Here is a 12,731-nt window from a genome sequence, read left to right as displayed (position 1 = left end):
ACCGCAGAAATAGTGGCAGTCATTGTCAGTCTACAGTGGGTGGAGGATGTTAGACCAGATCGGGTGGTGGTGTGCACAGCTTCACTATCAGTATTGGAAAGCCTACAGTCAACAAACACAGTCAGAGAAGACTTACTAATTGATCTTCAGCACAGCTTGTTCAGACTGCACAGAGGTGGAATAGATGTACAATTCGGGTGGGTGCCAGCACATGAGGGGGTCAAAGGAAATGAGACTACTGACAAATAAACAAAAGGGGCACTGGAAAAGAATATTAAGATCCCAATATCTCTCGGTCAAGGAGAGGGAAAAGCATTGATTAAAAAGAATGAAATGGAAATATGGCAGAAAAAGTGTGAGGAAGATCAGAAAGGAAGGGATTTCTATAAAATACAAAAGTCTGTTATAACAAAGAACTATAAAGAAAGGAACAGGGAGGAGAAAATCGTTATAATGAGACTTAGGGTTGGTCATACTGGACTGAATGACATAATGTATATTCTGGGGAAAAGGAATAATGACAGGTGTGTGGAGCAAAATAATATGTGGAACATATAATACTTCAATGTGTTAGGTATGCAACAGAGCGAGAGGGACTGCAAAAGAAAGTCAGAACAGCAGGGCGGGAGTGGAGCCTGACAGGTATTCTAGGAACAGAGGGGGAGGAAGAGGGAATAAGAGATGTCAGGAAGGCGCTTATTACCTTCCTATATAACACACGGCTCATAGCCAGAATCTAAAGTAGGTAAATTGTATGATGCTACACACTGTAGGTGGCGGTATGCACCTTAAAGTTGTTTGCGATCCGCCAAAAAACCGAGAGAAGAAGAAGAAGAAGAAGAAGAAGAAGAAGTAGTAGTAGTAGTAGTAGTGGTATGGATAGAGGCGCCCTGAGCGACCGAACAGTTTCGTGTGACAAAAACATTGACATCGACGAGAAACAGTTAGAAAATATCACCAAGAAACACCGGCAAGGCGATACAACAACGCTGCCTTTGCACTCACCTTGGACTTTTTGGCTGGACAGGTAATGTTTGGCCCCTCTTCCGCGTTGTCGCTGAGTTGGAACCCAGGATGAGCAGGGATGATTAGGGAAAATATCATTAAAGGACACGGCTTTCCACAGGCCTTCAGGAGTAAATGAAGACTGGAGTGTTACGTTTAACACGACTTTTTACATTTCCAATGACCTGTCTGATACGCCACAAAATCAATGTTACGGCTAAATAATGACTACGGAACATGATGGACATTTCGTTAATCAAATCACATTCACTGTATTTCCCTGCAGAAGAGCCCAAGAGACCGGTGGGGTGAAATTTATACTTTTTCTTTTCTCCGATTATCCTTTAAAGATAACTGTTTTTTCATCCCGATATAATATAAATCTAGGGTAATGTAGACTATATTACATTGTATATGTGCTTTTGACACTATCTTATCAAATCATTCCTGGGTGCAGTGTCTCTGCGCTGGTCATTAAATTACAATGTCACAGCTTGCTTCCTTCTGTTTTGTGAGTTTGTGGGAAGGTGTTTATGAATTAACTATATTTATTGTCTTAATTGTATGTATTTTTATGTTTACTAGTATAGAGACATGTATGAAGCATGTAACCGATGACACACACTACAGCATTTATAGCGCAAGCTAATCTACAACCACATTTACTTTTGCTATAATATATCCAGTATAGATGACACTAACTTTTCTATTATAAATTACATTTTCTCAAATATGACAATTTGTATTTTTTCCCCTTTTATATTATTTTAAACAAAATGTATTTTGATTCTGGACTGTTGGTCTGGCAAAAATAACATTTGAAGCTGTCACCTTGGGCTTTCAAAACTTTGGATGGGCATTTTGACTATTTCAACATTTAAACAGTTAATAGGCTATAGTTTAGTCAATGAAACCAATTGTTAGTTGTAGCTCTCAAGGCAGCTTAGAGTCTGTAAAGTTAAACTTGGCACAGTTAATGGGGCTATTTTAATAAAAAGTTGGTTGGAATAAGAGTTATGATTATGTAAAAGTGCATGTGTAGAGGAATCATGTGATCCACCTTCCTCAAATGGCTGCTAGTTAGAAGTTGAACTTGTTGTTGGTTTATTTATCATAGACACCGTATTATTTATATTGGTATTAAAATAGGCTTCATGTTGATTCAGTATGATTTGTACTAAACCTCTCAAGAAAACACAAAATTTCTGCTCTAAATTTTTTCAACACTAAATAGGTAATTGACAAAAATTCCAAAACAAAAACTATGACAATGTTCTATGTTTGAGTAGAACAAGGTGTATATTGCCTTGGTTCTTTCTTGGTACTGTCACAGTATCATTACTATGGGTTTCAAATAATTCCTCTAGTTTTTTTGTAGGTCATTACCAGGTACGACAGCTGCAGAATGTGAATCAAATCTTAAGAAGATCTACACTGTGCAAACTGTTCAGGTAAGGTTTGGTGTCAGCTTAAATATTTTCATCATCCTAATAGCAAATAAATTAGGTGCATCAAATGGCAAACAAGAGTCAAATGAACTTAAGAAAATCTGAAAGCTACAGTAGGCACTATTTTTGGACATAAACATAGTGCATGGTTTACTGTCACAACAAAACATCAGCTTTTCTTTAGTGAAATTCAAACTTTTATCAAACTATTAGCATATGTTTGCCCCATCATCATCACTTTCCTAAACACAGGCTTGATAAACATAGTCCAATGATTAAATTAGTGTTTTAATGGAAAACTATAACTGACTTAGATTTGGCTGTTAAAGTTTATGTTTTTATGTTCATCCATACATTGTGTGAACAATGAAGTGAAACAGGCTTGCAGTTTCAGTTTAAATAAGCTGAAACACAAACTACAGACTATTTGAGTATGTGTGAACATGGTCATTCTACATATTTGGCATAAAGCTACAATCATGAGGTTTTTATGGGTTGTCTCCCTCTGCAATGTTGTAAGACTTAGAGCGATAATGGTGAAGTATACAGTATGTCTCTGCAACAATAGGCGAGAGCAAGCCTGAAGGAGTTTGTATAACTTAGCTTGTGTTGAGTTTGGGTTGAAAAATATTTAAAAAACGTGTAAAATGCTTTGCTTAAACAAGGTGGCCCTTTTGTATTTGGCTTTATTGCCATTGTAAATACATTATTGTATTTTAAATACAACCTCGCCCCTCCTTACCTCTCCGACCTCCTGCACATTGCCACTCCATCGCGCACCCTCCGGTCTTCCTCCTCCATCCACCTCAACGTACCCCCTGCCCGCCTCAGCACCATGGGGGCCAGAGCTTTCAGCCGCTCTGCTCCCCAGCTCTGGAATTCCCTCCCACCCGACCTCCGTAACTGCACCACCCTCCCAATCTTTAAATCGAATCTCAAAACTCATCTGTTCCGCCTCACCTACTCTCCCCAACTCTAAGCACTGTCCCTCACCCACTCTTAATGTATTTTATCTGGTTTGTTTTACTCTTGTTGGTGTTTTTACTCTTGTTTGTGTTTTTTGTACAGCGACCTTGAGTTTCCTGAAAGGCGCTTATAAATAAAATTTATTTTTATTGTTATTATTATAAACTACAATCTGGCTGACGGAGGCAAAATGTTGCTTTTGTAACAGGAAATCGAGTTTTATGATAAAAAACAAAAATAAGAATTCAAAATGTTCTACCTGTCCGTTTTTTGTTTCCAGATGTTCTGGAGTGTATACAACAACATCCCGCCAGTCAGAGCCTTGCCTTTGAGATGTAGCTATCACTTAATGCGTGGAGAACGGAGGCCACTGTGGTGAGTCTGATCTATTTGTAAATGTTATATCTTTCCTAACACTGGCTTGACTGGACGGCAATTTATGACCACAGCTAATGTCGTTAGAGCCATGTCATGTAATAACTTTTCCTACAGTTGCATCGGACATATGAGAAGCTGATAATGTAATATTTGCAACACCACATGTTCCGACCTCTAATGGGAAGATCAATGCTTTTCCAAGCATGTTAAAGAATTCTCATTTGCTATTTGTTATCAAGGTAATTCATGATTAGTGTAACAATGGTATAGTTTTCAATTTCCATTGTGTTACCGGTTTCAATACCGTCACCAGTGTCGGTTCTGCCACGACATGGTTTTTGCAATAGCGTCATTACCGGGATAAACCTATTTTTGGTTTTCGTACACACAAGGGAGATTTACTTCCCCCAACACTGATGACCTACACAACACCCATAGCAGTGTTTCACACACATATAAAAAGGAAAAGTCCATCTGATATCACATTAGTGCAGCCCTTCTCCAGAGCACAGACTGAACTGATGGCTGTGTGATTGTTAATTGTTTATACACTGAACAAAAATATAAATGCAACACTTTTTCCTTGGGAAAAAGGCCTATTTCTCTCAAATATTGTTCAAAAGTGCCCTTTAATTGTGGCCAGCCTAAGGCACACCTGTGCAATAATCATGCTGTATAATCAGCATCTTGATATGCCACACCTGTGAGGTGGATGGATTATCTCGGCAAATACATACACTGAACAAAAATACACACGCAACGCTTTTGTTTTTGCTGCCATTTTTCATGAGCTGAACTCAAATATCTAAGACTTTTTCTATGTACACAAAAGGCCTATTTCTCTCAAATATTATTCACAAATTTGTCTAAATCTGTGTTAGTGAGCACTTCTCCTTTTCCGAGATAATCCATCCACCTCACAGGTGTGGCATATCAAGATGCTGATTAGACAGCATGATTATTGCACAGGTGTGCCTTAGGCTGGCCACTATAAAAGGCCACTCTAAAATGTGCAGTTTTATCACGCAGCACAATGCCACAGATGTCGCAAGTTTTGAGGGAGCGTGCAATTGGCATGCTGACTGCAGGAATGTCCACCAGAGCTGTTGCCTGTGAATTGAATGTTCATTTCTCTACCATAAGCCGTCTCCAAAGGCGTTTACATTTCCGGGTCTCTTTGGGTTCGGGCACAACATGTTGGATCTGTGAAGACCTCTACATGCACTCTCCACACAGAAAGGCCCACTTTGTCCGAACCAGGATTCGAAGTAGGAACCTCCTAGCTGTGAGACGACAAGGCTAACCACTGCACACTGTGCAGCCATCTTAATGAATAATACGTAGTGCAAAAATAGGACTTTTTTGTATAAAAATGACAACTTCACTGTCATACTACTGGTCGGTATTTTATAACATTAACAAGGTTTTAAACCCATTCTGCTGTACATTTAAGTATGGTAATAACAATATTTCTATGTCTCTTAAATGAAGTTTAAGTACAATATGAATTTAATATAAAACTGATCACTTGCTTAAGTTTTTTTCTTGTCTTTTTATACATCAATAGGGAAGAAGAAAGCAATGCAAAAGGAGGAGTATGGAGGATGAAAATACCAAAAGACAGCGCTGTGGGTGTGGTGCACCATTTAACCACTCTCACAAAATGATATCGCATAGCATCATGAAATAGATAGCACATTTTTATTAGCTCCTCTGTGTTCTTCTTGTTTTCAGTCTGTAGTTTGGAAAGAATTTTTACTTGCCACTATTGGGGAGCAGTTTGCAGATTACTGTGCCTCAGGTGAGCTACTTAAGTCCACACTTGAAGGAAATCTACTCCTCCTAGATGAAAGAAATATAATTTTTCCCAACATAATAGGGGTGTAATGGATCACTAAATTCACTGTTCGGATTGTATCACAATTTTTGAGTCACGGATCAGATCATATTTTTCGGATCAGCAACAATGAAAAAAAAGGATATTTATAATAACTTTTACACTCCTCTATGACTGTCGCTCTTCATCTAAACTGAATAACATTTCTAGATGCAGCTTAATGTAAAAAAATCAGACTACAACAGTCAAAATTATTACAAAATAAATCCTTCTGTAGTCTAGCGCAATACAAGTGTGCTATAATCTACAAAAACAAGGTTTTTACATAGTGGCAGTGGCTACATCTAACATGCTCAGCATTCACAGTGGACGTGTGTGTATTTGTTTTTTGTTTTTTTTACTGCATTCCAATTGCTGTTTAAGTCACAGGCAATAAAACTAACTGTGAGCGTTATGAATATAACTTTGTGTTAGAAGGGTACCGATAAGTTAATATCCACACAGTAGGTTATAGCAGGCTGTTGGAAGAAGTTACATGCCTTAAGCTCCCGATTGTTATCACTAGCAACCGGCAGCTAGTTCCTTCAAAATAAATGCCGACAAGGTGAGAGTGAGACGAGCGAAAGAGACGAGCAGATGCCTTGCACCTCTCGTTTAAAATATCACACAAACGCACCACGAAATCGCCCTTCTCAAGCTAGGTTTAGCATCACGGTGAAGCTTGATTAAGCTTGGATATTCAACTGGCTTTGGTGAACGTCTGTCGAATATCTAAATTTAAAGTAACTTCCTAACCCACCTGCAGCAGTCGCTCCGCTAGATGTTTTATTTGTCAAAATCTGTTGTGATTAGGTTCTGCCACAGCATCTATGCAATATCGTTCACGTATGCATGATGCCTCTAATCATTACAAATATGAGTCAAACACAACACTCAGTTTTGTTGCTTGTCAATGCAACTCTGCATAAGGATTTAGAGGGAGGAAAAAACTTATTTTAGATCATGATGTTAAACTTTGCATCGGTCCGCTGATCACATTTGTTCTGAGCCGCGGGAAGTGATCCGTACGGACCACAGATAAAATATGATCCGTTACACCACTACAACATAGCAAGTGTATATTGATGAACATTTGATTACTGACTGTTCTTTCTTCTGTGTGTTTTTTTTATTTTTTTTTTTTTACAGATGATGAGGTTGTTGGTGTCAGTGTTAGCGTTCGAGACCGGGAAGTTGTTGTACAAATCTGGAATAGAGATGCATCTCTTGCCAATGAAGCAAATATCTTGGCGAAAGTCTATGAGCTCCTCCCGTACATATCTTTTAAAGCTGTTTTTTATAAATGTAAGTATGCAAATAGTAGTTTTTGGATTTAGAAATGGAAATGACATTGCATGTAATGAACCAAGTTCGACTGTTAAAAAAGGTATGCATCTGTACTGTGAATCAATCAATGCTAATTTGAAGGACATGCTGTAGTTCCAAGCAGAACATGTACGCATGCCAGAGGATAGTTTCCAGAGTATACAAAGCTGTGGGCTAATCAGGGCTGCGCTGACATTGTAAAAGCATTAAGACAAAATGTGCCTTCATACCTGATCCACATAGCACATTCTCATAGCCTAGCCATGTGTAATATAAATTACAAACTATATAACAAGCTCCAATGTAAAATATTAAGGTACTTACGATTTGCCTTGATTTTATTTGAAGCTTAATCCAAAAGGCTACTGGACTTGCTTGAAGTTCTTGATGACTGAAGAACCAAGAAGACTTTCAGATGAGAGGTGAAACATCTTGAAGAACTTCAACCAAGTCCAGTTACCTTTTGGATTAAGCTTCAAATTACCATGACCTGGATGACTGAGAACCTTCACAGACAAAAAATGTATTGTTTGAACTGCTAAACCTGCAAGCAGAGTTTTCTTTTAGCCTCATTATATAAAATGTAACTGTTTAAAGACAATTAGGGCTGCACCTAATGACTAATTTGTTTATTCCCAAAGATTATTTTTTTAAGATTACTTTTATAAGTCCCCAGTTCCCACGTCTCTGTGTGATGATATTAATAATGATAAAATTAATAATAATCATAATAATAATAATAATAATAAAATAGACTATTTGTCAGATGCCTGTTCAGAAAAATGCTGGACCTCAAATTCAAAAGGATGGCTATGACACATTGATTAATTTAATCACTGTATGTCAAAGCAACCCTTTACCTGAATTTGTATTTTTGCTAAAGTGCTTACTTAAAACGAGTTAAACAACAGAAGGTACTGCTTCAAAACATAAATCAACAATTTTTGAGAAGGTACTGCAGAAGCCTACTTCTTACCCTCTCCTCTATCAAAAGAGCGAGTTAAAATTTTTCTCAACTGGACCTGAATGCTCTCACGTCTCTCCTCTCCTCTCGTTACTTGTGTTAAGAAGTGCGCATTGAGTGAGTGGTTGAACAAAAACGAGAGAGAGAGAGAGCGGCAGAGTGACTCAAGCCAGCGCTCCCCAGAACGTGGCGCCTTAGGAGGCCGCCAGCAATGAGTGACAAGTTCCGTTTCTGCACGGCATAACTTTGCTGTGCTCCAGCTCTTAACTCAGCCCTCTTGTTTTTGCGACGCATCAACTTGCGTTATACAAATTGACGTATTTCCGTAATCAATGACGTCGACAATTTTATTTTAATTTTTTTTCAAAAAACAAAAAGTCTTCTAATTGGGGTCTTGTGTTTAAAATGATTATTTTGATAGGCCTAACGACAGGGCTTGTACTCACCATGACTAACTTTTACTTTTTCAGCTCACATGGAACATCATGCCTTTGAAGGAGGACGCTAAAGACATTAGATTGTGATGAACTTTTTTATATTTTCACCTAACCTTTGTACCTGCTTTGAAGTGAAGAAGCCGCCCACAACGTATGCAACGATATTAGTTTGCATTCGACCTGAAAATGAAAAATATATTTGTAACTCTTAATGACTGATGCCTTGTTTCATTTTGATGTGAGTCAGACAGCTCTAAACTTTTTATAGAATATACACCCGGTATAAAACCTCATCCAAGGTTCATTAGTTCAAGTTGGTTTTAACCTTCCGTGTGTACTGAACTGTTACTGTATGTCACAATGCTTTATAGATAAACTTTTGTGAGTGACAAGTTAGTAAAAGGGGGACATTATTTACTTACTTACTTTATAAAATGGAAATGAAAATACAATCATCATCAATGCATCGTCTTGTATCATACAATCATGATGACGCATCTTTGAAATGACAGTGTTGCCATTTTGGCACACTGTTTTGGCACACTGTCTTGTCCATTTATAACTCACTGTTTCAGCAATTTTTACTTAGCCAAGCCATTCAATGCTAATTAAACACATTTAATTTTAACAGACATGCATACTCTTTTTGGTACATCTTCTTTGGTAAGATGGTAAATGCCTTTTAGAGAAATCTTGTGAAAAGCAACAAAGCAGTGAGCAGAAATGGCTTTACAATCAAAAAAAGATCATTCCTGGAGTGTGTTTCTGACTTTACATGTTATACAAGAAATAGCCTCAGTGTGTTAAAAGACCTCTTCACAGGAGACATTTTACTTTATCATAGTAGTAAAAGTGTTGGTACTCACAACGTTCCAACTCTTCTGAGGTGTTTCAGAAAACCATGACAGTAAGTCAGTTTATGAGGTTCTAGTTGTCAGAGTTTCTAGTACTAAAACATTGAAATTCCGCCAACATTATTTAAATGTTGTACACCTGTGATTCTGTTACATGTCAAAATGTATTCTTTGGAAAAGGCCAATTCAAGCTGCATTATTACCATTACAAAGTTTTTCCACTTGGGGGCAGCACAACGAACTGAACATAACATTAAGATTATCTTCTTATAAAGGTATTATGGCCTATATAATAGCAAACAATTGCCTACTTACACATCCAGTGTTTCTGGCCAACAGATAAATCAAGTGTATATCAGCCTTTTGGCTCTGCTTACGTCTCCTTCAGCTGAAAAAACTGTGGCTATTTATCAGCTAGATGCTCCACTCGTTACTCACTTATTATATTATATACTTATACTAATATAATTATTATATTGTTTTACTTAGTCCCTTACTTACCTCAGAACATGCCATTTCTTCACAAATCTTATGTAATTCCAAAATCCCTTACATTTTGCATGATGTCTACCTCATGCTACATCATACCAACCCATGCTGTTTAACATTGCGCATTTAAAAGTTGTTAATCAGTTGGTCTGTGATGGTCTCATCCAAATATACTTTCCCCCCCATTTTATTATAGCCTTAATTTATACTTGACCCCCTGCAGACAACAGCACTGGTGCTTTCCTCACCCTTTTGCTTAAAGTAAATACACTCAACCATAAACAATTAAACTGAAGTGCAATCTGGGTCTAGTCTTGGGTTCGGGAAAGATTTGTTGTCTTTGTTCTACACCCTTGTCTGAAATGTACTTCTGCTCAGTTTGGGCTAGTTTTGGCAGGCAGTATGGGCATTTGGGTCAGTCAATAATATCACATTTCATATTGCTTTGTAAATGTTATTATTACTTTTACATTATACAAATATAATAATATAAATGTACTATTATACTTTCTCTTGTCTAAATAAAAAGATGATTCCCAGCACATTGTAATGGAAAGGTATCAAAATTTTGTATTTATGGTTCTGTTTTAAATGTGTAATGGGTTTTGTATCATGCAATGCACAGTAAATTTAATTAAACCTTAAATCGTAAATCTAATTTTGATTAATTTATGTGGGATTTTGAGTGAATTTGTTATATGGAGATAAATATCATTATAACAAAAAACCCCTAATATGATTGATTTGTCTTGTTCCTAGTGTACTTTTGTTTTTCTTTGAAAAGGAACTTTTTTTTCAATGAGTTTTTCTGATTACAAATTAGTTTGACTGTCAAATATACAACACTGAATTTGAATGTGACCTATACAGCATTGGCTGATTGCTTACATTGAAGTGTGGGTCTACAGTATGTCCCCTGTGGTTACAAATACATTCAGACTTATGGGAAATTTAGAAAACCAGTGCAAACTGTATATTCCTCCAATCAATGCTGAAACACTTGAAAATGGTTGCAAACATTGTAACTGGATCACAAATATGCTTGTATCTACAGTCAAAGGATTCACCAGCCAATGGCTTGTGCACAAAACTGCTATAATGATCAGAGGTAAAATAAATAAATAATAATGATAAAGAACGGCTGGTCCTAGAAGCAGCAGCTTCAAAAGAAAAAAGCTTCCTTATCTTCTTTGATGTTACCTTTTGAAAGCCTCCTAAATTACACCTTTATCTTAAGCTGGACAAACCCTGGCATGACAAAATTTCAGTTCTCTTAGTCAATTTTTTAAAACACAATCAAAACCTAATTTTGTGGACACGAAAAGTTGTTCTTGCTCCAATCTGACTTAAATTATTTAAAGAAATTGCTGAATGCCAATTTTGAGTTTTTATCCGCATTGTTTCATGATTGCTTGTGGTTATTTGACACTAAGCCCCTAGAATGCTTTAAAAATAGGAATGATGTTTAAACCTTGCTGTTTTAAATAACTACCACTGGATTAGTGTTCAGACCTTACTTGTTAAAAACACTGAGATACATAACTTTTTAAGCTTGCATGTGGTTGTTGAAGAACATGTCATGTGATGGGAGGGCAGCTATGGTGACCATCAAATAAGTGCTTTATATATGATCGGTATCAAACAAGTTTTTATTCAATATTAATAATGGTTAAAATGACAATTATTCAGCCTGTTTTGTGATAAAAAAAAATACAAAATGAAGAACATGTATAACAATGATTAAAGATCAAATGATTGAACTATTAACTTCACCAACAAAAAGCTTCAATTATAGCAACAATGCAATTATTAAATACAAATGTAATTAAACTATTAATTCAATGAAATATTACTTTTTTGCTTGAACACACAAAACACTGGTTAGAACATTAAACCATTTTAATGTTTGGCTATACATTTATAAAAACAATTTTGCAATATTTTAATCTCTTTAGTCTTTAATCTGAAGACTTTCCTAAGAATGTGTCTTCTTATAAATGAAACTCACAATCATTATTTTATGAATGACTACTGGAAATACAAAATTTGCTATGCCACATCAACCACCCAAGTACATCTACAGACTTATTATCTGTAATGCTGGCCCAGAGATCCTCTCATGTTTATTAAATACTGAATGCTACAGCCCCCCAACAGCAAGTGAAAAACACCTTATGCTATAATAAACAATCCATCCACATTACTGAATCAAGAGGGGCGCTTATTCATTAGCTTAAATAACCGATCAACTTGTTAACTTATCATCCATATTGCCTTCATAACACTATACATAAATTTGACTTTTTCCCATCAATTTTATCAGATAATAATTTTGTCAATCGTTTTGACTGTAGGATTCGCTTAGTAAAAATCTTAGAAAACTGCAAATCTAAAACCTGTTGTGAATCCTAACCCCCTCACTCCCCTTCTCGGAATTCCTTGCCTGGCACACCCAAAAGTCACCCAACAAGTAATGGCAATCACCACTCTGCTTGCTCGAAGACATATTGTACTAAAATGGACACATTCCTCCCCGCCTACTCATAATAGATGGATTCAAGAGATTCTGCAGTGCATGAGGCTCAAGAAGGTTAGGTTCTCCATGAGATTTTCCCTACAGACCTTCTATAAAATCTGGCAACCCTTTATAGACCCAGGTAATCCCTGTTTATTAATGAAAAAAACAATGAGTAAATTACTGAGCTGAACACACAGCTGTTTTTTTTATTTATTTGTTTGCCTTGTATTTTTATTATTTTATAATAACTTAATTATTGTTTATTTATTTTTATTTTGTCATTTATTTTATTTATATAAATATTTGTTCTTTCCCCTTTTTCCTTTTTCTTTCTCCTTTTGTGTCCTGTATGTTCTGTCTTAGATTGCATGAGTGTGAGTGAGGCTCCTGGGTGGGTCGGAAGGGGTCCGTCCTCCGAGTGGGAAGGGAACCAACTGGTGTGGGTGGGAGATGAGTTTAGGAGGATGGGA

General features: G+C 36.7%; 1 protein-coding gene across 2 annotated transcripts; it reads left to right on the top strand.

Annotated features, from left to right (window-relative positions):
• The first annotated feature begins 875 nt into the window (after positions 1-875).
• Positions 876-10,398, top strand: LOC138606588 (eukaryotic translation initiation factor 4E type 3-like). 2 transcript variants are annotated; one of them, XM_069679061.1, is made up of 7 exons: positions 876-1,027; positions 2,384-2,456; positions 3,700-3,794; positions 5,365-5,425; positions 5,532-5,598; positions 6,823-6,978; positions 8,434-10,398. In XM_069679061.1, the coding sequence occupies exons 1-7, from the start codon at positions 876-878 to the stop codon at positions 8,469-8,471; spliced, it is 642 nt and encodes a 213-aa protein (XP_069535162.1). In that variant the 3' UTR covers positions 8,472-10,398. The 2 variants fall into 2 exon arrangements, with proteins under 2 accessions (XP_069535162.1, XP_069535163.1); XM_069679062.1 differs by lacking the exon at positions 876-1,027 and adding an exon at positions 1,035-1,308.
• The last annotated feature ends 2,333 nt before the right edge of the window (positions 10,399-12,731 follow it).

The sequence above is a fragment of the Semicossyphus pulcher genome, unplaced genomic scaffold, assembly GCF_022749685.1.
Source record: "Semicossyphus pulcher isolate SPU_LCO1_2020_fin unplaced genomic scaffold, fSemPul1.0.p SCAF_3, whole genome shotgun sequence".
In the NCBI taxonomy this organism is placed as follows: domain Eukaryota; kingdom Metazoa; phylum Chordata; class Actinopteri; order Labriformes; family Labridae; genus Semicossyphus; species Semicossyphus pulcher.
This window is presented reverse-complemented; position numbering and strand designations above follow the sequence as displayed.